We start from the raw sequence: 27,839 nt of genomic DNA, 5'->3' as shown, positions 1-27,839 counted from the left end.
GGGCCCGTGGTTTCTTGTTCTGGATTTGAATTTCAGCGGCGACTTTTCGGCTTCTAACGTTTTGGTGCCTGTGCATTTTTGAAGCTGTGAACAATGTCCTCATTATTAAAAAGTTTTATAATAGACAGCAGCATTTAAAAATAAAAAAAAACTACACAATTATTGTGGCTGCATGACCCCTAATGTTGGCTATAAAAAAAATGTTTTGAATATAACAACGATACATTGTCATACATACCCCGTTTTTGATTTGTCATTATGGACAGTTCAGGGCTGTGTTGTTTGGTCGAACATTTGACAGCGCGTACACCGTTTTCCGTACCCGCCTTGATTTGTTCTGTACGACATAAAAGACCGCATACAGGTGGTTATTCATGTACACAGGCGACTATAAAAGTAAAAAAAGTATCTGCATCCGTTTTTATATAAATACGCACCATCGGTGACCGGTTTTCCAACTCGACAGTCTAGATCGTTATATAGAAGCGTATAATCGTCATTAGCCACCCGCTCGGCTTGAAGTGCAGCAGCCAAAACTACATGAAAGAAAATTACAAAAAATAAAAATAAAAAAAAATAAATAAAAAAAATAAAATAAAAATAAATATATATATTTTTTTAAAAGTGTATAAAAACAGTCTAAGCATTTAGTATGTTAGCTTAATAAAATAGCGCAGGCTTAAGCGGTCTCTGTAGATTCTTACATTCTTGGTCTGCCTCTGTGGAACTCCCCTGTGTATTTTCGGCAATATTTGTTTGGTAGCGGTCAGCCTGCATGTATTATAAAGTACAATCAATTCTAGGCCTTTAAAAATTATCATTAAAATGCCTTCAATATAGTCTAATAAAAAAAATGGACAAAAAACAAAACAGTCAATGCTATTAAAATACACTAAAATCATGATATAAAATAGATGATACTATATTATCACGGGGGCCCCTTTTTAGAAAAATAAAATACATTAAATGCTACTTTGAAAAGACATATATGAATAAAACAATACACTCAATATACGTTAATAAAAAAAGGCCCTGTATATTACATAAAGACTACATAAAAATACATTCAATGCCATTAAAATACACTAATTAGCATTCTATAAAATAATATATCAAGGGTTTAGGTATATTATATCACAGTTTTAGGTTTAATATATTACGGCCTTAGGTGCTACAGGATGTACTATATTATCAACGGGGCCACTTTTTAGAAAAAAAACATTAAACATAAAATAATATATTACGGTCTTAGCCGCTATAGGCTATACTATATTATCACAGGTGTAAACTTTTAGAAAAATAAATACGTTATCTGTTATTTTGAATAAAAGACAGACATGAATAAAACAATACAATAAATATTATGTTTACTCACCATGGCCGTTATATTCAGAGCACTGCTAGGCACAGCCTGGATAGACGGGCACTCAAAAGCAAAGGAGCTAGAGACCAGAAGAATTTCAAAGCAACCTCTTAAATAGTTTTTTCTTGAGGATCTAACACTTCGTAGCTCCACCTTCAAGGGCTAGGGGGTCTGACCACTCCTCTTGAGGCTGTCTTGTTCTTTGTTTAATAGTTTTAATTATTATAAGGTCTGTTTATAGGCAACACTTCTGGTTTATTAAATATATATATTTTTATTTATTTTTTTGCTCTAACTTATCTATATTATCAATGTGCTGTAAAAGACCATAAAAATAAAATAAACCGAGACATTGTTGGCATTGTATAATATAATTAGGCTTTTATTAAACAGTACATATCAGACACATGTTTTTTTTAAAAATGGCATTATATATTTTTATAACAGGCCACACATTTCTGTGTACAGTCAATGTGTACATATCGCCGCTTTAAATGGCTCATACGCTTTCTCACAAAATTAGCGACTATGCGGTCATTTTTTTAAAATCATTAGTGAAACTTTTTAAGATCTCTTCAAATGTTAAACCTTTACACATATGATGAATGAAAAAAATACAAAATTCACCGCAGACAGACGACAAAGTATCTTGCAAATGTGCGTTCTGAAACGTTATGCGTTTCACGTTCGTATTTAAAAATTGTAAAATTTCTTTAGGAAAACGTTCACTTTTTGGTGATAATCCGTATGAGTCGAAAAAATGTCCAGAACCATCTGTATCAAAAAAAATCGCCAACCAGTGCTCCAGGACAGTTATGAGAATGTGTATTTATGATGAAACCTGTGGGTGCACTTGTCAGCGCGCGACGGGGTAATAAATCGCAGGGGTAAACTCCTTGAAACAGTCCACGGGTGAATCGATCGGCGCTTAAAAGCTGCGTTATTTGAACGGTATTCATTCTTTTTTTTATTCAGAGAAAGTCATATAACACTTCTCTTCTCTGGTTTATCTCAATAGCGTTATCAAAAACGCCGTACACAATAATATTAACGGTTCTATCCAGAGCCCTTGAAAAGCGTATTTCAGCCCTCAAGTTTCCATTGCGAATTAGTGAGAAGTGTCCACCGCGTTCCTGATCGGGTGACAAATCAAACGCAAACAGCGTGTACCCCTCAACATACTCTTCACGATTAATGAGAAATCCAGCGTCTGCATTTTGTTTACCGGCAATTTGTACCAGTGCCATGTATTCTCTAATAGAATTAGCATTCTCAAAGTCTGGTTGAAACGGTTTTGTCGGTATTTGTTCGCCGTCTAAATACAGTGCTGCAAAATTCACATGGTTGTGTTTGAAACAAAGGGGGGTTTTTATCGTAAGCACCAGAAAAAGCATTATTATCAACGAATCCTATAATGACCAGTTTGGGTAACTGACCCAAAAACAGGTTTTCTAGATTGCATACGGGGCTTCCGACCGCGATGCTATAAATTTTCATCCCCACACGGTCGATTGTGTATTTTGCGTTGCCGTTTAAAAGCCCCTGCGCATGACCTATGCGCACTGCCGGCGCAATTTGCACCCTTTTGACAAACAGCGATGCGTTTAGAATTTGAATCTTAAACGGCTCAGCCTCAGCAGACATTAAACAAAATGTATCTTTATTTCTAGTGAGTTTAATTTTTAAGTCCAGACCGTTCAGTATAAGCTTCTCTTGAAAAAATATATCGCTATGTAGATGTCCTAGTAATTCAACGGCTTTACCACGCTCTGTCATTTGGGAACGCTTTGTAAAACCATGGTTATCACCCCCCACTGTGCGGGTTTGGTGTTGCCCCGCTGTATCCTTGTAAAATAAGCCGGTGGTAAACTGCGTGGATAATGCATCAGCACTATAGTTCAGAATTGTTTCAATATACGCCCGATATGTGTACAGATTATTGGATTGCGATATGAGTCTGTCCCCCAAAGTCACATCTAACTGATTGAAAAGCGTTGCTATCGGATAATTGATTAGACTCACGCGTGCTCCATCAGCAATCGGTGTATTGTCCTGTTTGACGATCTTACACGTAATGTAAATCAAAGTATTATTGAGGTCGAAATAATGTTCCCCGCTGCCAGCGATATAAAATTCCAACGGAGCCGTTTCTGAAAGGGCGGCCAACGGCTGTATTTCCACATACAGACTTTTTTCTATTCTCGTCTGTGTAGCTCAAAAAAGGATTGGTGTATATAGCGCTAAAAAATGTGAACACAAAATAATAATACAATGTGATACAAATAAAAATAAAATTAAAATCAGCAAGGCTGCCAGGAATAACTAACCCAAACACAGTTAGTGAAACATGAGAAAAAAACAATACAGACCGGCGCCTTAGAGTCCAAATAGTGGGATAAATAACAGTCCAATGGGTGGTTTAGGATATCCAAAAGATGACAATCAAGTCCAGTGGACAGCAGATTCCTCAGCAGCAAACAATGTGTGATATGCAGGGGAGACAAAAGAACAAGATCATAGTGTACCAAAATATGGTTAGAACATGTGACACATAGACAAACAGACACATACAACAATAAACAAGTAGGCTGACTAATAACAATTAATTTTAATGAACACAATAAAATTCAGCAACTGATAGCAAGCAGATTCCGGATCCGGTTGTGTAAAACCGGAATCCTACTTACAGCCAGTCCTCAGGATATGCGCAGATATAGGGATTAAAGATGATCCGGCGATGGCTGATGCTGGATGTGTGTCTGTAGGTTTAGGCAAGTTGCCTTCCGCTCCACGAGGCGCCCTCAGCTCGCGGCCGGAACCACGTCACAGGGGGCGGGACACCGCTCCGAATCTCCCAACCTCGCCGGGTCTCGCTGATAGTAGTAATCCAAAAATGCTGCTATTCCAGGGACTGCTGTAGCGATCTGCTCATATGTCAGTTGAAAGCTGATAATTGATACTCAAAGGCCTGTAGGCTGTATTTCAAAGATATCCAGTTCAGATTTAGCGCATTCTATGGAGTTGGTGTGAATAAACGCCATGATGAAATAACTTTTTTTTTGTCTTGTCAAATGAATCAAAAGATGTCGTTTAAGTTCCGTCGTGAGGTTTTTTTCTTCTTTCTGACGTTGCGACTGCTCTTTTTGTTTTGATAACAGGTTGTGCTGGGTGGGAATGCAACGCTGCGCTTGCGTTTTCCTTTAGCACTGCTTCTACTGATGTACATGAGACCGGACCCATCTTGTCACCGCCCATTTTATTCGTCACCGCGGTTGAAACACGCCCTACAACGTCTCTAGCGATATTTAGTGCTGCAGTTTTTACATGAGGTTTTACAATATCAAAGCCGCGTCTGAATAACGGCACCGCCCGCCTAAACATACTGCGGATAACGCCTGCTAATCCACGGCCGTACATATAAGGGCTCCCATGAAAACTCTGTAAGCCATTTCCTGCTTGTGCCCTATAATACATACTGTAAACCTGTGGTTCTCCATAATTTTTAACAGCCACCATGTTGCCGGCCCCTTCAATACAAAAAGCCTTTGCGCGGACGAAAGTGTAGTTTTACAATGGACTTCCCGTACTTGAATGAGACGTTCTTATTTTGGTCGTTCTTTATCTCGATTGTAATGCAGTCGATGTGATATTTACTGACGGGTATGTAATCAGGTTTTATGTAGCGCTACGTAATGATATCATTATTATTGCCGGTGATTTCAACGGTACGCAGTAGTGGGACAAAACTGTGCCCTACGCGTTGATGCATAATGATGTCGGTATAAACAAATATTGTATAAAAAACATTTTTTATATCTGCACATATTTTAGCCCTTTTTTCAATTTTATCGATATTATTAGAATCCAGGCCTAGAATGTTCATCATACGCTCTGAGGCTGTAAAGCGTTGTGTGCCCACAACAGATACTGTTCTTTCAAAGTCGTCATATTTCAATTTTACTTTGCTGATGGCCATCGCCTCATTAATAGACCTAACCAATTCAGTAATATCACTATAATACCCCGATTTTACCATGAAATTTGATTTAATTGCGTTTAGCGGTGATACATGTATTGTGCTGTCTGGCGCCGCCGCGTTCCATATCTGCGGACTTAGTTGTGTTACAGATACGTTACCGTCCACGTTTTCAAATGTATTCCAAGTATGCGGATACTGTATTTCTGTTAAAGCAACCTCCCATTCACCTTTTAAAATAATGGGCTTGGCTAGTTTTGTCGTATAATTAGAAATGTCATTTTGGGGGAACGTTTCGTATGACGCATTACTAGGCAACGTTACATAAAAGGCAATATCCTCCATGGCGACGTATTTTTACAAACGAGTTAGTTGTGCTTTTTCTATCCAGCTGTTGAATTTTGTAGGGTATCCCCACCATTTAACGTAGTAGACGATTTTACGCCTTACGCTTTTTTGTTTTAATATCTTCTCAATTCTGTAAACGCGATTTAAATTCTTTGGTATTTTTTGTATCTCTTCAGCGTAGAATGAGCCTTCTATGGCCTCACCAGCGCTATCTGTAAGCTTATACAGAGGTTTTACGCCTTTCGTGCGTACACCAGCAATAATAAATATTTCATCTGTAAAACACTGTTCATAACCCTTTGTAAAAACGCCTTTATGCTTTGATATCCGAACATGGTCTCCAATTTTTAAAAGTGGCTTAAGTTTCTTAGAACTCACATGTGACCTATAAATAGTATTCCATACGGTGAGAGAATTCGCTTGTGTTACATCCTTTGGCGCACACTTAATGGTGCGATGTGGCGTGTGGTTATAGCTGTATATTAAGTCTGATAACACATCGCTGTACCGGTGCGTATTATGAGCTGTGAAAAAGCGCCACATTTTCGTTTTTAATGTCCTATTAAAGCGCTCAACAACGGCGGATTTTACTGAGTTGCCGGCGATGAAACTGATAACGCCATATTTTTTGAGCAGTAAATTAACATTCTTATTCAAGAATTCTTTACCCCTGTCAGTTTGTAACTTTTGAGGCACGCGTCCCTCTAAGAAAATATCCTGTAACGCAGTAGCGACGCTTAACCCGGTTTTATTTTGCAACAATTTCGCCCAGGCGTATTTTGACAAAATATCAATAACCGTCAGAATATATCGGTAGCCGTTATTACACTTGGCAAAATCAATCATTGATACGAGGTCTGCCTGCCACTGCGAATCCACATTAGAAACTAAAATCATATTCCTTTTCAAATTTTTTCGCGCTGGTTTGTATAACGAATAGACATCTTGATCTGAAAGATAATTTTTGACCGTTGCATTTGAAATACCGTATTTTTGTGCTGCATTATTTAAACTCCAAAGGAACCCGGCGTTTTCGGCGTGTAATATATTTTTCGTAATTGTGCATCCGGTTTTTTTGAGCTTGTATGGCTGTGCATTTTTGAATAGTGTTTTATAAAAAACAATATAATGTTTATTTATTTATTTATTTATTTATAAAATATTTTACCAGGAAGTAATACATTGAGAGTTACCTCTCGTTTTCAAGTATGTCCTGGGCACAGAGTAAAACAAATAATACATGGTTACAAATACAGTTACATAAATGAACAAGGTATACATTTATATACAAGACATTGCATGCACAGTTAAAGAAAATATATATTATGAGCTTATGAAACAGTTACAGACCAGATTAAAGTGTGAGACAGCCTTAGATTTGAAAGAACTTAAGCTGGTGGTGGATATGAGAGTCTCTGGTAGGTTGTTCCAGTTTTGGGGTGCACGGAAGGAGAAGGAGGAACGTCCGGATACTTTGTTGAGTCTTGGGACCATGAATAGTCTTTTGGAGTCTGATCTCAGGTGATAGGTACTGCATGTGGTAGGGGTGAGGAGCTTGTTCAGGTAGCTGGGTAGCTTGCCCAGAAAGTATTTGAGGGTGAGACAGGAAAGGTGAACTTTGCGCCTAGACTCTAGTGATGACCAATCTAGTTCTTTGAGCATTTCGCAGTGATGTGTGTTGTAGTTGCATTGGAGAACAAAACGACAAATTGAATTGTAGAGGGTGTCAAGTTTGCTAAGGTGGGTTTGAGGAGCCGAGCCATATACTATGTCTCCATAGTCAATAATTGGCATTAGCATCTGCTGTGCAATACGCTTTCTGACCAGGAGACTTAGGGAGGATTTGTTCCTGTAAAGTACCCCTAGTTTGGCATAGGTCTTGGTTGTCAGGGTATCAATGTGCATCCCGAATGTTAAGTGGGAGTCAAACCATAAGCCCAGGTATTTAAAACTAGTGACAGGTGTTAGGGTGGTTTTAGCGTTGGTTCTAATCAGGAGCTCAGTCACTGGAAGCTTTACAAATTTAGTCTTGGTCCCAAATACCATTGTTACAGTCTTGTCAGTGTTTAAAAACAGTTTGTTTTGGGAAATCCAGTTTTCGAGTCTCAAAAAGTCAGACTGAAGTATGTGTTGAAGGTCAGAGAGGCTATGGCTGTGTGCATACAGGATTGTGTCATCTGCATACATGTGTATTGAGGCTTCCTTACAAGCTGTGGGAAGATCATTAATGAACACTGAGAAGAGTAGGGGCCCCAGAACAGAGCCTTGCGGGACACCACAGGTGATATCCAGGGGGTTGGAGTTAGAGCCTGAGATGGACACATGTTGGGATCTTCCTGATAGGTAGGACTGAAACCAGTTTAAAGCATGTTTCCCTATTCCAGAGCTCTGGAGTTTGTTAAGCAGGATAGCATGATCAACTGTGTCAAAAGCCTTTGCAAAATCTAGGAATACTGCACCAGTGAGTTGTCCCCGTTCCATTCCACACTGGATTTCATTGCAAACTTTTAGCAGGGTAGTTACGGTGGAGTGTTTGGGACGAAACCCAGACTGGAATTGGCTAGGGAAATTTGTCTTGGTGTAGAACTCGCTTAATTGGGAGTGGACACATTTTTCCATAACTTTGGATAGAATTGGGAGAAGTGAGATTGGCCTGTAGTTTGAGACAGTGTTTTTGTCCCCACTTTTGAAGATTGGGACAACTCTGGCAGTTTTCCAGGTCTTAGGGATATGGCCTGCAGACAGGATAGAGTTGACTATCGACGCAATTGGTTTGGCAATGGCTGGGGCACCAAGTCGTAGGAACCTAGATTGTAGTAAGTCGGGTCCACATTGGCTGCTTAGTTTTAGTTTGAGGAGCGCTTGTGTAATCTCCTCTTCAGATACTGGGCTAAATTGAAAATTGTGGGCAGTGTTGGGAGGGGGTGGGACTATAGGGGTACTCCCAGGATGAGATTCAGGTTTGGGGTTTGTGCTGCGTTTCGCTAATAGGTTAGTGGCACACCCCACAAAGTAATCATTGAATGCATTTGCAATGTCAGTGGGGTTTGTCAGAGTAATATCCCCCTTAGTGATATTACTTGGTTGTTGATGGTTAGGAGGCTGGAATATATTGTTGATAACCTTCCAGAAATTAGCTGGGTTTGATGTATTCTGGAGGAGATTGTCAGAGTAATATTGTGCTTTTGCATGCCTTGTTTGCCTTGTGCACACGTTCCGCAGGCATCTGTAGTGATTGAGATCCTTGGTAGTGCCAGTTACTTTGTAGCTTTTCCACAAGGCATCCCTGAACTGGTAGAGTGCTATAAGGTCAGGTGTAACCCATGGAAGGTGGGCCCCCCGTACCCTTATTTTGCGTAGTGGAGCATGGGTATCGCAGAGTTTTAAGAACTCGGATTGGAAATAGTCGAGCGCAGAATCAGGGTCGGGAATTAAATCGATTCTGTGCCATGGGCAGTTGGTAAGGTCATCCAGAAACTGTTGTGGGTTAAAGTTTTTAAATGTTCTAGTTAGGAGAACTTTGGGGCTTGAATGGGGCGGTTTAATTTTCCTTACACAGTACACTATTGCATGGTCACTGAAAATGTCAGGAAGGATGCCAGAGGATTGGATTCTGCTGGGGTTTGAGGAGAGAATCCAGTCTAGCAAGGAATGGTTATGCGACTTCAGGTTTATTCGTGTGGGTTGGGAAATGAGTTGCGATAGGTTAAGTGACTTGAGTTGTATCTGGATTTTGTGGTTTTTAGGGTCAAGCCAATTGAAGTTGAAATCCCCAAGAACTAGCAGCTCACTCTTCTCATTCAGAGAGGAAATGGAGGCAAGAAATTGGGTGATATCAGTCAAGGATTGTGGAAGGGCTTTAGGGGGGCGGTAGATGCCAGCAAGCAAGATGGGCTTAGAAAAGGGGAGGCAGATTTTGCCAACTAGAGTTTCAAAAGAGGGTGGACTTGGTGGGCAATGTAGCAGTGTAAATTGTAAGGTGTCTGCAATATAAAATAACACCCCTCCTCCTCTCTTTGACCTATCTCTCCTAAAAATGGAGTATCCCTGAATGGCGATATTTGCATCAGGGGTTTTAGAGGATAGCCATGTTTCTGTAAGAACGATGGCTTTGGGTTTATGCATAAGGCACCATGCCCTTAGTTCGTCTAGTTTGGGCAGCAGGCTCCGGATGTTTATATGGGCGACAGATAGCCCTTTTTGGAATTTAAAGGTGGAATTCTCAGGGGCATGGGACAGAGCTGAAATGGGAGGACCTGGGTTAGTTTCAATATCACCTGCTAGAGAGAGTAATAGTATGAGAAGAAATTTGGGTAGTTGTTTACAAGTTGTAAATTTGTGGTGTTTTCCATTAGAGTGAGCAGTGGTTTCTATGTTGCTTTCAGCCTCTGTTTAAAGCGTTACTGATATCCTGTTGAAACTCACATAAGACATCACACAGGATAGCCTTTTAACACCTCAAGTGTTTGTCTGGCCTGTCATTGAGACCCCCCCTCTGTCAATGAGGATGCTGTTTCAAATGCTATCCCCCCCAACCCCCTGTATTTCAAAGCAATTCAAAGTCTTTTGAAATGCTTTATTTACCTCTGTCAATGAGGATGTTCACACTACACAGCAGTTCTCAATTAGTGTTTGTCTAGCTTGTCATTGTGTCCCCACAACCCTCTGCTAATGAGGAAGTTAATTCAAATGCTATCCCTCCGCAATTCAAAGTCTTTTGAAATGCCTTATTTACTTTTTTTTTTACTTGTAAATACGCCTTGTAATTAATTAATGCTTGAACCTGTAGCTTTTAAAAATAAAATAAATATTTTTGACTCTTTTACAATTGTGCTTTTTTTAAATTTTATGTTTACCTGTTACGGCTAACACATGTATAGACTCTATACAAATAAAAAATATATAAAAAGAGATGTCGTCTTTTGAAATGCCTTATTTACTTTTTTACTTGTAAATACAACTTGTAATTATTTCCTGCTTGAAACGGTTGTAGCGTTTAAAAATAAAATAAATATTTTTGACTCTTATACAATTGTGCGTTTTTATTTTTATGTAGCTCTGTTGCGGCTAACACACGTACAGACTATACAAATAAAAAATATATAAAAAGAGTTTATTCTCTTAAAGCCGTATTCTGTCTGAATTTAAAAAAATTGCTACGCACTCTTTTCAACGTCTTTTGAAAATTTCTGACATGCGCACTGCGTTATTTCAGAATAAACATGTCCAGACGTGCCCCGTATGAAAAAAAAACATGTTCGGGCATGCCCCAAATGCCTATAAACATGCCCGGACATGCCCCGCGTATGTATACGCCCCCTCCAATCTACGTCAACAGTACGCACCAATCACAAAAGAAGAATAAAAAATACACATCATAATAAAAAATGGGCTCAGGGGGGTGTCAACCGCGTTTTTTTGGTGTAGGGGGCGTCAACCGCGTTTTTTTGGCGTAGGGGGCGTCAACCGTGAGTTTTTGGCGTAGGGGGCATCAACCTCAAAAAATTGGCGCAGGGGGCAGGGCCGGATACGGCAGGGGCGGGACCGGATACGGAAGGGGCGGGACATGGGGCGGGTTTAAGGCCAAAGGGGGCGGGCTTAGGGCAAAAGGGGCGTGGTACCTATCAAAAAAAGTTTGACATAATGTATGCCTCCCTACTACTAACATAAAAGGAGGCAGCAGCACGGTCAGGATTTTTTTTTTCAAGGTTCAGTTACACATTCAGTTAAAATATATAAAATACATTGTATTATGCTTTGGTACAATTGTGTAGTACAATATTGGGGTGTTTTTCAGAAATCTTGTTAATGGTTTTGGATGTAGATGTTATGTCATTAATAGCCCATAAGTTTAGAGAGCTATAGTTATGTTCAATAATACTACTAATTATTGTCAGGCAGCAACATTTTTTTTTCCAACTAATTCATAGGCTAATTATCAAAAGAAAAAAAGTATCGCAACCAATCAAACATACTATACTTGTTTTCTAATAATTAAAACAATTAATTTGGCTACCTATGCATGGCCCTATTGAGATATAGTGGCGAGAAAAAGTTTGTGAACCCTTTAGGTTTTTACATATTTCAAACCTAAAATGTTATTAGATTTTTATAGAAGTAATAATAATAAAAGGTAACCAAATCAAACAAATGACACAAACACATGATACTTGTTCAACATTTATTTTTCCAAAAATGATTCAACCATCAATATCCATGTGTGAAAAAGTATGTGAACCATTAGATTCAGTACCTGGTGGCACCCTCTTGAGCAGCAATGACTTCAACAAAGCTTTTCATGTAACTGCTGTTCAGTCTCTCACATTGGTTTTGAGAAAGTTTGGCCCATTCCTCCTTACAGAATTACTTAAACTCATTGACATTTGCAGGCTTCCATGCATGGACAGCTCACTTCATATCCTGCATCAACATTTTGACTTGTCTGTCCAGGAAACATTGTTCCAGATGTCTTATGGAGCATCTATGTGCTCTTTGATGGACTTCAAATGGCAGCAATGTTCTTTTTAGAGAGCTGTGGTTTCCTCCATGAACACCATTCTTGTTCGGTCTTTTTCTGATAGTTGAGTCGTGAACACTCGCAGTAGCCAAGGCGTGAGAGTGTCCTGAAGATCCTTAGAAGTTACTCTTGGTTTTTTTGTGACTTCCTGGATGATTCACGGTTTGTTCTTGGAGAGATTTTGGTAGGATGATCGCTCTTGGGTAGAGTGACTGTTGTCGGTAATTTTCTCCATTTGTGGACTGTCTGTCTGACAGTGGATTGCCCCAAATAATTAGACATAGTTTTGTAACCCTTCCTACATTGATAAACATCAATAACTGATTTTTTTGAGGTCCTCAGAGATTTCTTTTGCTCGTGGCATGGCGTGTTTCCGCACACTTGTATGGTGAAGACAAAACTCTCAAGGTTTCTGATCTTTAAGTAGGGTGGGGCCTCATAAACTCACCCCTGAAGATTCACTTAATTATTTAAACACCTGATTCTATTTAGCCTCTTTAATTAGCTGATAAAACCAGAATTTCACTTTTGCACATACACTGACTCTTATTTACTCATTGTTTGTCGAATTCATACATCATTTTGTTGCAAAAGACAGCGAATTGGTTAATGCAAACCCTATTGGAAATTTAAGAAAAGTCTGGTTTTGATTAACAAAGGTTAACATGCAAAAGCCATGGAATTTTTGTCATTATCAATGGGGTTCACAAACTTTTTCTTGCCACTTTAGGTATCACAGTTTAAAAATTGTCATTCCCACTACATGCTGAGCAGGAAGTGCCTTGCAACAATGTATTTTTTTATTACACGTGCTTGATTAAGTACAAGGCATATTCGTTTCTGCTTAGGAAAGAATGCCTGCACATGACGGTATTTTTAAAAGTACGACCCCATGTAAAGACCAAATAAGCCAAGTTTTATTTTGATTGATATCTTAAAAAACATATATATATTTATGTGTGTGTGTTTCTTGTATAGTTTTTGAAAGCTTTGTCAGATATGTTCATAAACAATATAAAATGGGGCTTCTGCATGGTCCCGTTTCTTGTACTTTGTGTCGAGTGACATTCCTGGCAACATGATTAGCAATTGAAAAATCATTCACTCTCAAACTCGACATAGCTGAATGTTGTCAGTTAACGTGATGGTATTTATTCACAACACTGACAAATATTGCTGTCATTGCAAAGCATTGGAGGAATAAGATGTGCAGTAAATTGCTTAAAGCCACCAAACAAAATTTCCCTTACTAGCCTTATCTGAAATAATGTGTGACACAGGCAGACTCTATGCCTTAAACTTGAGCCATAATTCACTGAGGCCTAGATTCACTAAAGATTGCTAAGCTTAAGCAAGCCCTAACTCCAATTTATTTTAAAAGGAGTTAGTCTGTGCTAAAGCTTACCACTCTTTAGTGAATCTGGGTTGGTGTCTGAGTATTTAAGTTTAAGATAATGTCATGTAATGTGAAATAAATTCATTTGCAATATGATTTGTAAGTTTTGTTTTAAGTTATTGTGAAAATTATGAGCCATGCATATTGTGATGAAATTATAATTGAATATAGGTTGTTCTATTACTGCATAGTATTAGTTTAGAGAATATAAAGGACTTTCCATTAAAATTCTATGCAATCTTGGAATACAATATTGAGTAGCAGTATGGCTGGTTCATTACTAATGAATGCATTGTAAACATCCTAAATTAGCCAAAATAAAACTACACAATAAACATACAATACGCACTCTACTTACACTTGTAATTATAAAACCATGATATAAAATGATAATAACTCTTACCAGTGCAAAATGTTGTGCAAGAAATATCCAAATAAAAAGTGAAATCAGTATCTATAAGAGAGATATGGGAGCCTGGGGAACTCAAACAAGTTCTTCACAAAACTTAAAAAAAAATACAAAGAGTACAAAGGGCAAAGTCCCCCTGGTGCAAAATTGACAAAAAAAAAAAACAGTCCCAGATTCAAGTAATACCAAAAAAAACCCGTCCCGGATTAACATCAATGGTGACGATAATTTCTCAGATGGTTTCTTCGATGAACTCTATAGAGTAAACAAAGACGAGGAGAAAACCATAGCGCAGTATGTTGCCCAAAAGTAAAAATAGAAGACATACAGTAGGGTAATACAATAACATTTATCAATTGCTCATGACCTGGAGTAACACTTACAATGTAAATGGTCTTTGACGCTTTTAAAAGACTGCTGTCCTCAGCCTGAAATGCAGAGACTGGCTTCGTACATCTGGGGTTGGCGTCTCTTCGCAGCCACAACTCAAGCCCTTTCTCCTCCGATGATGTCACTGCAACTCTATCTGCTCCCTCTCCATGCTGCTATTGATTGGGCACCTCCGGCTGGACATGAACTAGTGTTTGTCATAGTGGGACAGAAGAAACGGTGTAACTTAGCAATGTGGCAAAGGAGGAAACCGCAAGATTTAGTAATCACATACAGTATATTATATAAGGAAAGGAAGGAATCTACTGTAATCCCATAGGCCGAGTGCTTGCAAGACTGGGTGGATATTAGTTTTATTGACTATAGTGAAGGGGCAGTGGGACCTGGTTTTGGAGGGAATATGAGAAGCTCCATCAGCCATTATCAGCTTAAAATGATGAAGGGTGATGCAGGCCGACATTGCAGATATGCCCTCTGTAATTTTTGACTAGACTGTGGGTTTAAGGTCAGGTGTAGATAAATATAGTTGTGTCTCATCAGCATAGAGTTGCTAGGTCACTCTGCAAGTGGGTATATAGAAAAAAGAGTAAGGGGCCTAAACTGAGCCTTGAGGTACACCTACAGAGAGTCATAGAAGTTGAGGAGGAGTTGGCATAAGAGACTCTGAAGAAATGGGGAAAGGTAGGAGGAAAATCAGGAGAAAACAGTGCTATGGATGTCCAGAGAATGAATAATGTGTAGTGAAAGAGGGTGGTCAACAGTATCTAAAGCTGAATGGAATCCAGAGAATCAGAATGGAGTAGTTTCCTTGAGATTTGGCAATATGGAGGTCATTAGCTACCTTTGTGAGTGTGGTTTCTGTTGAGTATGCTCTGTGGAAGTCTTGTCAGAGAGGGTATATATATATATATATATATATATATATATATATATATATATATATATAATATATATTACAACAAGGCATCAGTATCTTCATAGGAGATTTCCCCTGTCTGATGCATATTCCATCACAGGAGGATGTCAGGGTTTGTTTTAATAATGTTTGTATTTTATGTTTGATTATTTGTGCGGTTAAATAAATCATAATTTTCTTTGATATTTGTTCTGAGTATACTTGAGTGCTGAGTTGGAACGTTTTTCTTTTTCTTTTCATTGTTATATATATATATATATAACATATACTCTTTGACAAAGGCCCTTGGTGGCTGAAACGCGTCAGAGTTTGTCTGTTGCTGTTTTTTATGTGCCATTAAACGTTTTATACCCAGCATATTGCAATTTTTGTCCCACTGATTTTTTCAAAGGCAGCTGCACCGCCACACAAAAAACGTTTGCATTGAATACCAACCCGGTAGGAGCACGCCCCACAGCACCTGGATCTCAAAAGACTTGTGAGTTTCCTCTTTTCCTGTTTTCACTGTACCCATGGCCTGTGACACCCATATAAAATATACCCTTATATAGAGGTTAGTGGGAGTCCACAAAGAGTGGCATCAAGTGTTACTAGTGACAAGGATACAATTACATTTAGCTGTGTGATTTGGAATTATTTCATTGTTTTCATTGCATGGACGTTTCCTGTGAGCATTGCATAGGAGCACTGGCTCCTATTCCTTCATATTTGTTCTGAGTATACTTGAGTGCTGAGTTGGGACGCTTTTCTTTTTCTTTTCATTGTTATATATATATATATGCAAATATAACTGTATGCTCATCTGCATGTCTTAGGCAGGTCTGCAACCCCGCCTTTCCCCATTATCACCCAGCATACAGCACTTCCACTGCAGCAAGGGATTCTGTGAAATGACATGCAAATGAGCACACATATATATATATATATATATATATATATATATATATATATATATATATATATATATATATATATAAACACAACAAAAACAGGCGCACTCATAGCGTAAAAAAGTATAACAATAAAGTTTATGGAATGAAGGATTTAAAAATACACACTCACAAACATAGCTGAATATAAAGCATTTTTGAGTAAAAACTCAGCCCGTCAGACGCAGGAACCCGGTATGCAGGATTTCGTTGTATAATCCCTGGTAAGTCCTGCTGCAGTAGCCCCTCTGTGTCCTTGCAGCGACCAAAATGCACGGGGGACGCTGCCTCTCACTTGCTACGGCGTCACACAGTGAGTTCTCTGATCCAAATCTCGCGAGAACTCGGTGACGTCAGTGAGTTTCAACCGGAGTGAATTCGCAATGGAAAACGGGCTGGACGGCTGGGCGGCTGAATAAAATGCTACCAGCACAGCAAAAATATGCTGAAGCACATGAGTGGGGTGTAATAAACGTAAAAACTGGGCAGTAACAACCACTGCACTCTCTACGCGTTTCGTCTCGAACGAGACTTCATCAGGAGTCCCACAGTACACCAGTACCCCAGGGTCTGGAGGCCTCCGGGTGGTCCCCGCCAGGTGCCGTGGGTTTCCAAGGGGGTACACGCGGGTCAACTTGGGCCCCAAATTGGGTCCACGGGTTGGCCCGCGGGTGTCTGGTGGTCCCCGGGTCAGCCCCACAGGTGTTTGAGGGTCCTTGGGTGGTTCCCACAGGGGTCTGGTGGCCCTCGGGTGGTCCCTACGGGTCCGCGGGGCCCCCACAGCTGTGGTGGGGCCCCCGGTTCTTCCCCACAGGTGTCCCCCGTGGTTCCGCAGCCTGATACCCGTGGGCGTCCGGGGAGTCCTCAGGTGGTTTCCAGAGGTCCCCGCAGACCTAAGGTACCAACCCTGTATGTAAAAAAAATAAACATGTCGTATACATTTAAATAAATCAATACCCGCCCCCCCCCCATCCTCCCAACACATACAGTACAGTAATGAGCAAAATAACTATTATCCAGATATGGATAATAGATTATTTCCCCATTATTAAACTCAACATTAGCAAGCATAAATAAAGTAAATAAATACAGTTCTACTTACCACAGCAATATGAAGGGCTTCCTCCTCTGGATACAGCAGGTCCCTCCATTGCCAGAAAGCATACTGTACATACATAATAAATACAATCTAATGTCACGTAACCCCTTAATCACCTTAGTGGTTAATAACCGCTACAGTAATTAAGGGGTTAACCCACCCTGGCCCGCTACCCACCCTGTACCCATTGAGTAGTATAGTGGTACATCATACCCATACAATAATATGGGCATGATAAGCCACTATAGCACATAATGGTTGGACATATTTTGTACAAAGGAAAGGTATACAGGATATACCAAATAAGTAAACATGGGAAGGATGTTGATCCAGAGAGTAATCTGATTCTTGGAGTCACAAAGGAATTTATTTTTCCCCTTATGAGATACCATTAGATGATATTTCACTGGGGTTTTTTGTTTGCCTTCCTCTGGATCAATATACTGTAAGTAGAAATATAGGATAAGTATCTGTCATCTAAATTTAGCATAGGTTGAACTTTATGGACATATATCTTTTTTCAACCTCCTCTACAGGTCATATGGTGGTACAGTATCTCTATACCATCTTAATTTATAGCTAACCCAAGATGAACTGATTATCTGGTTTAATAGTAGAGAGCAGAGAGAGGTGAGATGATGTTATCTCTATATTCCAACCTAGTATTATGTATTTCCCCAACACACACAGGTAGTCTAACGGTGTTAACATAACTGCAAATGATTGACTGGCATACTGATACAGAGTAAATACAGGTCAGTTTCTGGTATCTCTATGCCAACCTAGTATACTATATATACACAATACATACCGGTAACATATCTCGCCTGCACTCGCGTCTAAAGGCGGTACGGTTGGAAGAAATCACGCACCATGACATGGGTATTCCGAGGTATACAACGCGTGAAGTGTTCGAATAACGGCCGCTGAATCTGTATATGTTAAAAAAAACCTTACCCCTACCCCTTTTAAAATAATGTTATTTATGTAAAATATATCCATTATTGAGCCACAAATCATAATATACAAATTACATATACAGTATTAATATAAACTGGATTTTACCAATCCTAGAGATCAAGGGGGATTTCGCAGTTAATATACCACAAAGGATTATATCAAAGTCATACAAGAAGGGATTTCCCAAAGTAAAGAATATGATCTACCACTCATTTTAGGATTCATAGATTAGGAAAAAGCATTTAATTCTGTCTAGACCTCAGTGGTTTTAAAGGCATTAAGAAGACACATTTTTGAAGCTTGCAACTCTCTGTAGGTGTACTGTACCTTGAGGCTCAGTTTTAGGTTCCTTACTCTTCTCGCTATATAGCCTCTAGCTGGGTGGCCTCATTACCTCCTTCGGATTCACTGATCATCTTTATGACGATGATACACAACTATATTTATGCCTGTCCGCTATCTCTGCCTGATAACCCTTAATTGCCTCAAGATTAACATGGCTAAGACAGAACTTCTTCTAGTATATTCCCTCCCAAACCAGGTCCCATTTTCCCTTCTTCATTACAGTCAATAACACTGCTATCCACACAGTCTCACTAACATGCTACCAAATGGTTACATTCAACTCCCCCCTTTCCTTCTCCCATATCTAAACTAAACCTTGCCACATTTTTCTTCAAAACATTGCTAAGATACGCCCCTTCCTATGTTACACTAGCACAAACACTAATGCATGCCCTTGTTCTCTCCTGTATTGATTACTGTTACATTATTTTATCTTGCCTCCCTGCCTCACATCTCACTAATTTACAGTCCATTCAAAATGCAGCTGCCTGAATCCTATCCTGCTTTTCTAGACATGTAATTGCATTGAACCCCCTGAACTCTTTCTGGTGGCTTCCTATTAATTTCCCTATAAACTACAAAATTATCCTCCTTACTTTTAAGGCGCTACACACCTCTGCCCCTCCTTACTACTTAACTCCGATCTCGTTGCACCCCTAATCATCTCTTACTCTCAACTCAAGGTTCTCTCATCTTTGCACCTTTTACTGCCCTCTCCCATTTTAAAGCTTTATTTGTAATCTCTACCTACCGATGGAACGCTCTAACACTCTATATTCGTCAAGCACTTTCTATTTCTATATTCAAAGCCCAGTTGAAAATTCACCTCGTAAAAGAAGCATTTGATTAAACATAAAACGCATTTGCTACGTACTCCAGATGCACTTGACCTCCTTGTCTGCACTTCAATTTTCAAATTGTTTGCAATGTATTTACCTCCTAATTTGATGCATATATAGATGGCGCGATATATAAAAAATCAGACATACATAAGGAACTAAGGAGCCTAGTAGCCCAAAGTTGTCAGTGCCAAACCACATGATTTGTCATGTTCAGTAAAAGCAGAATGAAATGTGAGAAAAAAATGGTGTTCTCTATTGCAAACCGCTTCTTCTAAACCGCATCTAAAAAAGTGACAAACCACATGGTTTAACAGCCAAAACGCCTGGATTGTACTTGCTTTAGAAGTGGAATGACCAGATGTGGTGCAAACTCCATCCCCAGTCTGACTTTTGGGTTGCAAAAAATGCAAGTTGGAGGCTTTTTTGACAAACCGATCGGATTGTCAGAGCAGGAGTGAAAGCACTTCTAGAAAAGCTCTTAATGTGATAAGGGCGTACACAATAGCAAAGCCTGCCAAATCACTTCTAAAGTACACTTTATAAGCGGTGTGTCACACTTTGGAGATATCAGAATAGGCCCCTAAGGGTGCAATCGTATATTTGTCAGAAGAAGCCATCCTGGCCGGTCTCATCTAAAAATACCTATTGACATGTGTATGTCAAACACGTGTATGTATGTGTGTATATATATATATATATATATATATATATATATATATATATATATATATATATATATATATATATATATATATATATGTGTAGCTAATATATATGTGTGTATGTGTGTGTATATATATATATATATATATATATATATATATATAATATATATGTGTGTGTGTGTGTGTATATATATGTATCTAATATATATATGTGTGTGTGTGTGTATATATATGTATCTAATATATATATGTATGTGTGTGTATATATATATATATATATATATATATATATATATATATATATATATATATATATATATATATAGAACAAACAAAAGAAAATCAAAGCTAAATCTACATGGTGATATAATAAGTGAAAGGAATCTATAATTAAGAAATCTATCAGCTAAATTCTGGTCAGGATAACTGACTAGATAATTGATGGAGTGGGGAACAGAATTTATAGATGCAGGCATAGCAGCATTTAAATGGACTACCAAATTTAAAAGATGAATTTTATGAGTGCGATATTTAAAATCCTTAATTTTTGAACAATATTTATATTTGATTAAAATTGCCTTATATCTTGGAGATTTTTCCTTTTCGCTCTTTATAAATGTATAATATATAATTGTGTTTTTGTAACTGTATAAAAAATAGTTTTCTGCTCAACTCAAAATTGAAGTATTCAAGATCTGTAAGCAGGTGTTCAAGAAAGATAGTGATGTAATGAAATAAGAGGCTTTGCTTAGGGCACAGCAGCACCTATTCAATCTTCTTCTTTTTTATCTCGGGCAGTGCACAAAAACACCTTGAAATTGTGCACAAAAAGTGGAAATACTATTGGAAATGCCTTCTTAGGGATTTGATACGTCGAAGCATTTTAGGCATGTGTTTCTTAGTAATGCTATTTAGGACTATCATTATTTTATATTATTCAGCACTTGGGAACATCATTATTATTATTACTTTTGCATTATGTTAAAAAAAAAATCCATCAAGTCTGTTTTGGTTTGAGCTCCCTTGATTAGTGATATGCAACAGTTGACAGATATTGTATTTGATTAATACTTTTATTTAATTTAATGCAGTCTAGTGATACTTTTCATGCATTGATATGTAGCCTACATTGAATTCACAAGAGATCCATATTTACTGTGCAACATATTTTTCCATCTTGTAACTAAAGACATTCCTTGCGATGTTATAAAAAACGTTCCTCAAATTAAAAAAAAATGGATTCCCATGGAATCATCTGCTGTAGGTATCGGGTAAAAAGAGTTACTCGAAAATTCAGATTTTTTTTTTATAAAACTACTGTAGTAATATCCAACTATTAACAGTGATGTTATATCATAATATTACTCAGCAAAACCATTTTCTGTAACATATCAATAAACAAACACAGAGAAGTCACACAATAAATGGGGGATTTAGAAACATAATTTTTTTATAATACACATAATAATAATAATAATAATAATAATAATAATAATATAAGTATTAAAAGATGCCTAAATAAAAGCAGCAAACATAAACTGTTTAACAATAGGCTTGGAAAATAAATGCTGGAATTGTTATCATGTTGGTAAAATATAAAAAGACTTAACGATCAAGTAAATTTGGTTAATTGTTTGTAGAATAGCCTGTTTCTTCCAGGCATTCAAAACTGTTATGTTTCAGAAAGAACCATTCATTCATTTACACCACGAGTAAGTAAATCACCTGCAGGTACTGATGTAGCCTCATGGTTGGTCACGCTGCTCTCACGAAATCCGCCACGGGCACCTTTCTAATCCTGTGTGCTTGTGGAGTCCCAGAAAGGACACTAATGGCCGATCAGAATGAACACAGCAAGCGTCCTTGCTTCTGAATGGGACTCCCGCTGTATGAATCCTACCGGACTGCATCAGTCTGGAAGAGACATGCATTGAGACTAGACAGAATCAGTCACTCTCTCTGCGCGCCTCTAACAGGCGATCGCGCGGCTTTTATTTTATTTTGATAACACAGTATTGAAGAAGGGGGTTTTCAGAGATGAACTACATCAATTTCCTTAGGGAAAGTAGCTGTGGCAGGAAACAGTGCAGGCGTGATGGTGCTGTGAATGCTTCGGTAGCTCCGAGTATGTGGCCCACAGACACCAGGACTTGAGAAGACTGACGGGACTGGTTTAGTGCAGACAGGGAAGAACAAAGGCCTGAGGGTGTAAGGATCAAGGAAACAAGGGATAAAAAGTTAAGGTTCCTGGTCAGGAAATGGGAATTGGGAGAATCAGCCTCAATGATTGCAGAATTTTAGCAGGCGTCTCCTTCTTAAAGTGGAAGGGAGACAGGACTTTACCAAGGATTTCATGATTCGCAGAGTAGTGGCAGGTTGGTAGAGGGGGGCCAAATCCAAGGATAATTAACCGTCTTCGGCATCAATGCTGGAAAAAATTGTCGGGGCAACACGCAAAGCTTGTTTTACTAATATTGAATCGCAGCTATTTGGTATAGCTTTTTGTCTGGCCTTCTTCGGGGCCATGGGTATTAGTGAGATAGTACGCACCTCAATAAAAGGCGGGCAGGATGGGGGGGTGGTGTTGCAAAGAGAAGATGCAGAGTGGGATGCAGGGTCTGTGAGGTTTACAATAAGGAGATTTAAAATGGACCAGGCAGGAAAGAACAATTGGGTCACCTAGGTGGGTTAGAGGGCAGTGTGATCTGTCCTGTAAGATGAGTGAGGGAGTACGGGCATTTTAAGCTGGTGCTCCTTCCTTTCTGATACATGGAACAGCTGTGTCCTATTTCCAGTTTAGAAGGGTTCTGAAGAGATGTGCAGAGCTGATGAGTTTTGTTGACTTGATAATGTAGTCTCATTCCTTTAGATGGGGGTGGCATCTGAAGCTGCTCTATATTAGGCCTAGGGGAGGTAGTTATTAAAAATTGGGCTGGTGGTCAACGGGGTGTTTTTAATGGTTTTGTTAGACCCTGTACAAATTGTGAAGAGTTCAGTGGTTGATTTTGTTATTTGTTTTGTGCATTTTAAGCCCCTCTGGAAGTATGGCTGTGCAAAGGATTCCTATGTTAACTGGGCAGGAAAGTGAGCAGAGCCTGGGCCAGGGGGATGAGAGTTTGGGATAAGGGCAGACTTGGCAAAAATGTTGTGGGTATGCATTAAGGTGATGTATTGGGACCAACTGCTACCAAGTTATTGCATATGGAAAGGGGTAGGGCCCCTCCTAACATAGTTTTGCTGCATGTGTGGGGAAATGATTTGGCATCGGTCCAATTGTTGTATTAAATGAGAAGCATGCAGCAGGACATAGGGAAGATAGTGACAATATTTCATCAGGTTATAATCTGTTCAGAAGTATCTCCTAGGTTGCATTGGCATGGGGCCAGGAACAACACATCTGTAGAAAGATCTAGGAGGAAGATAAATATGGCTATGGCAGCATTCGTTCTGGATTTAGGAGGAATTGCAGTAAGGCTGAAATGGGGTCTGAAAGGCCTGTTTTGAGAGGAAGAGGTCCATTTATCAGATATCAGGAACGATATCCTGATTTTAGCATGGCAAGGCAAGCTGGAAAAGGCAGTGAGACTAGTGGTGGTTAGCAAGGCCAGTTTAAGGCCTGTTAAATATCCTTGCTGCTGGTGGGAGTAATGTTACTCTGGGAGGGGTACTCGGTCAGTATTGACTCCTGGAGGGAGGTCGCAGACCTTGGAAGTATTTCAGTTCGGAAGGTATATCCATACTTCTCCATGCTGTTCACCTTCAATTAATATTAATTTTTTTACCACCTCTGCTTAGCCCCAGACTATTTGGCATTTGCTGTGCTCCATTTTTCTCTCCACTTGGGAACTTCCTCTGTTGACATTTTGGCTGGACGCATGCACCCAAGAACGGTACACACCAGTTATGTGAGTACAATCTTTTTTTTTTTTCATGAAGATTGAAGTGATGAGAATTATAATCTAGTGTCATTGCCTGTTAAAGAGGTATACCAAATCACTACTGTTCTAACACAACAGTTGTTGACGCTGGTGTTGCTCCACTTACAGGCAGTATTTAACCCATTAATGAGTTCTTCTATCAAGTCTATCAAGTCTATCAAGTCTAACTAACTGGTGTGTTCTACATATCTGTCCACTATCCATTTGAGACTTTTATTCATTTATGGTGGTGTTATCCCCAACTCAGATGCACTGATGTTTGAGATTTTTTCTCTATTGTTCACTTTTAGTTGAGGAAAGCGGTACCATTCCAGGCTGTTGCAGCCAGAATAGTGGTAACCATCCAGGTGGAATTTGTGGAAGGCAGTGTATTCCACACTAGGCTCGGTTGGTGTGGTAGTGACCTTCCAATGGGGGCTCTGTGCATTCCTACTAAGGTACTGAATGGCTAGATGAGCACAAGCTGAGGGTAGCCCTCAATGTCTGGTAGATGGAGGCAGAGCAATCTGGTTGGGTCCCTAGTTTGGGATAAATATGAAATATGTATTTGTTATAAATAAAGTTGTGGTCGTTAATTTCTCCCAAGAAGGTTTATGGTATGTTTATTGGGAATGGGAGAGGGGTCCAACTTGAGGAATGGGCAAGTTAAGTCTTTAGTGTTCCAAGAGCATTTGCAGGTCAAAGTAGTTATTTATTATTATTATAGTTTATCTGTGAAGCGCTAACATATTCCGCAGAGACATTATGGAGTTATTCATATTACAAAAACATGAACAGCTACATATAGGTGAGGACAAACATGCACAAACAGATACTTATTGTGGGATAATGTGTGGCACAGGTTAGAGTATGGCCCAATCTGAAAGCTGAAACCATTAAGGTTTTTATTTTTGGTGGGGGGAGGTTACATATGGTGGAGATTGGTCCAGCCACACAGCTGGTCCCAATGGGGTGAGAGGGAAGTAGGATGTTAGTGGTATCTTGAGTAGGCTTCCTTGAAAAGGTGAGTTTTCAGGGAGTTTTAATACATCTGCAAGCTGAGGGAGAATCTGATGGTATGTGGTAGGGAATTCCACAGAGGGGGAAGCACGGGAGAAGGCTTGCAGGCAAGAGTGATAGGAGGTAAGTAATAAGGTGAGAATAAAGGCAGATGTTGTGGGCAGAATGTAGGTTTGCGTGTATGTATGTATTTGTTGATGAGGGCTGATATGTAAGGGGGGCAGTGTTCATGAGACCTTTGTAAGTTATTACTAAGGTTGTAAATGTAATTCTATAGGCTAAAGAAAGCTAGTGTAGGGATAAATAATTAATTGTATGGGACAAATACAGTTTTGCATAGAATATGCATGATAGCCAAGGTTTTGTTGCTCACATTCTTTCTCACACATAGAGAGCAATTAGTAAAATTAAGCATTTGCTATTTAAGTTATAAGGAATGGACAGGGTGAGTTGAAATGTATGCCCTCAGTCCCATATACTGTCTGTGAATACATCCAAAAACAAATATTGCATAAATACATATACTGTAAGTCAGGGGTGGACAAAAACATTTACAATTTAGGAGCCAGACGTTTGTTGAGCAGAGGCTTATATGGGATGTTTAGGGGCAGGGTTGAATAAGGGGGGGTTGGTGTGGTATTTGTTAAGCGTGGGTGGTTGTTTAGGGGGGGGCTGAGTAGGGGAAGGGCACTCACTGTGACACACATCACTATAACATACATACACTCACTAACACACACCCCCTCTACCATTGCCTTTTCTGCAGCGAGGGATTGGCAGATCCCAGTGTGCTTTCCCCTCTTCCCTCCCCAGCACACCAGGCCTGTGAAGTCAGAAGCACAGTACTAACTGTAACTGATCAGTCATTTACTGCCAAGACAGCCCTTGCAAAGCATGAGGGGTCATGAGTGTGCCAGTTGAGGCAGTGATTTATATGCCATGTGCTGGCATATACAGTATAGTATCAACGTTAGGTGTCAGAGGTAAAAGTTTAGGCGCCCAGTATTTTTCCAACCCTGTAATAAAGGGTTTTTATTAGGGCTGCACTTTATAGAATTCTTGAGCACAATAAGAGCATAATGAAAGATGTGTGAAAATGTCCTAAAATGCTTTGCAAAATAGTTCACATGAGTTTTATAAAAACAAAGTTAACAAAATTGTGTATAAAAACATATTCAATGAAAGAAATAAGGCAGGGACCATTAGCAACTTCCCTGGTAGCCTCATTAATGTGATGAATGTATAGAGCAGTAAAACACGTTTATTCTGAAAATTACATATCGCTCATCGAGTTAAATTTAAATTGAATTTCCCATGGGCAACAGTTTCACACTGTACATCTCTAAGTATGACTACTGGAGTCAGGAGGAAGAATGTTTTTAGTGAATTATATGCCAGAGAGGAAATAAAATATACAGAGGGAAAAAAATGTGTGTGTGTGTGTATGTATATATAATATAGTTACATAGTACAGGGGTGTGCAAATTGGGGGGGTGACAGATTTTAGGGGTGGCACAACGGTTACAGAGGCCCCACGCTCTTCAGCGCTAGGCCTCTGTAAATTCACTTACCAGGCCTCGCGTCCATGTGTCTCCATGGCGACTGGTGTCAAATAATGCTGCGTGGTCATGTGATGTGACGTCACATGATGCCACTGAGTCATTTGACGCCATGGCAACGCAGCTTCACATGACCCTGCAGCGTCGTGATGCCGCATTCAAGGTAAGGAGGGGGGCGCAAACCAGGGGCAGAGCTTGCAGGGGGGGCACATCTGAAGAAGTTTGCGCTCCTCTGACATGGTAGAGGAGATTTGTTTACACATATGTAGCCAGGTCCCTTTTTAGGCTTGATTTCCTTCCACTCCCTGCCGCTCACCTCCGTTGTGGTTGGGAGAGTTGCGGGGCGCGCGGGTGCAGGCAGCATTCAGGAGGTGTTGGGCAAGTGGGCAGGTTGCCAAGATGCACAGGGAGTGTTCCGGTGCTCCGGGTGGCTCCGCGGTGGCCCGAGTGCTCAGGGCGCCGCCATTTTTAGTGTTGCCGCAGTATAGGCACTCAGCGGCAGCCACAACAGTAAGCTCCGCATGGGGAACTACAGTACCCAAAAGCCTCTGGGGACTGCCCTATCACCTGCTGCATTACAGCCAATAGGGCTTCTGGATTCTCCTGCTCTGGAGATAGACTTTAGGCACGCTGTGAGCCATGCCAGTCGGAAGAGGGACCTCTGAGGAGCAGGTAGTGCCCAGGGAACACTGCTTCTCTGAGCTAGGCCAGACCTTGTCCCCTATGCCCCAGTTAGTCCCCGACTTGTAAGTTGTGGTTGCTATAGGGAAAGCCTGTAGTCAGGGATTTTCCCCAGTAGCTCCACTTAGTCAGTCACAGCCCATCGAAACGCCACGCGGTGACCGTGGCCTGCGGACTGAGAACAGACCGCTACATGGTAAAGACAGTTTTGTGATATTATCCATGCCGGAATTTATCCCACGCGGAGGTGGACGACAACGTTAAATCAGACGTTTCCCCTTTGTTATTCTGCTATACACGGGTGCAGTAGCCCCGGGCAGGTACCTAACCCAGTGCACTAATACTCCATGGGATAGCGCTATCTCCAAAACTTTGGGTGGGCCCTGACATTGGTAAAGGGACATCAGGGAATTGGTGCCCGCCACCCTATGTACTTTGGGGACATTCACTGTAGGTATCCAGTGGGGGAATATATATATATTATTTATTAAAAAAATTCCAGGAAGT

General features: G+C 39.8%; 2 protein-coding genes across 3 annotated transcripts in view; one reads left to right on the top strand and one right to left on the bottom strand.

Annotated features, from left to right (window-relative positions):
• SYT1 (synaptotagmin 1) overlaps window positions 1-27,839 on the top strand; it is a 905,119-nt gene that overhangs the window by 95,524 nt on the left and 781,756 nt on the right. The gene's annotated exons all lie outside the window — the stretch shown is intronic.
• Window positions 257-5,339, bottom strand: LOC142494653 (uncharacterized protein F54H12.2-like). The gene is made up of 5 exons (XM_075599086.1): window positions 5,252-5,339; window positions 2,800-3,576; window positions 2,402-2,690; window positions 1,376-1,442; window positions 257-337 (listed from the first exon to the last, which is right to left on the bottom strand). The coding sequence occupies exons 1-5, from the start codon at window positions 5,337-5,339 to the stop codon at window positions 257-259; spliced, it is 1,302 nt and encodes a 433-aa protein (XP_075455201.1).

The sequence above is a fragment of the Ascaphus truei genome, chromosome 5, assembly GCF_040206685.1.
Source record: "Ascaphus truei isolate aAscTru1 chromosome 5, aAscTru1.hap1, whole genome shotgun sequence".
In the NCBI taxonomy this organism is placed as follows: domain Eukaryota; kingdom Metazoa; phylum Chordata; class Amphibia; order Anura; family Ascaphidae; genus Ascaphus; species Ascaphus truei.
Note: the sequence above shows the minus strand (reverse complement) of the source record. Positions and strands in the feature narration are given on the sequence as shown.

Coding starts and splice junctions, on each gene's coding strand:
- LOC142494653 (XM_075599086.1), bottom strand. CDS start 5,339: ATGGCCATCAGCAAAGTAAAATTGAAATATGACGACTTTGAAAGAACA. Junction 2,691..2,799: donor TCTAGAAAACCTGTTTTTGG/GTCAGTTACCCA, acceptor TGAATTTTGCAG/CACTGTATTTAGACGGCGAA. Junction 338..1,375: donor CTCTGAATATAACGGCCATG/GTGAGTAAACAT, acceptor TATGTCGTACAG/AACAAATCAAGGCGGGTACG.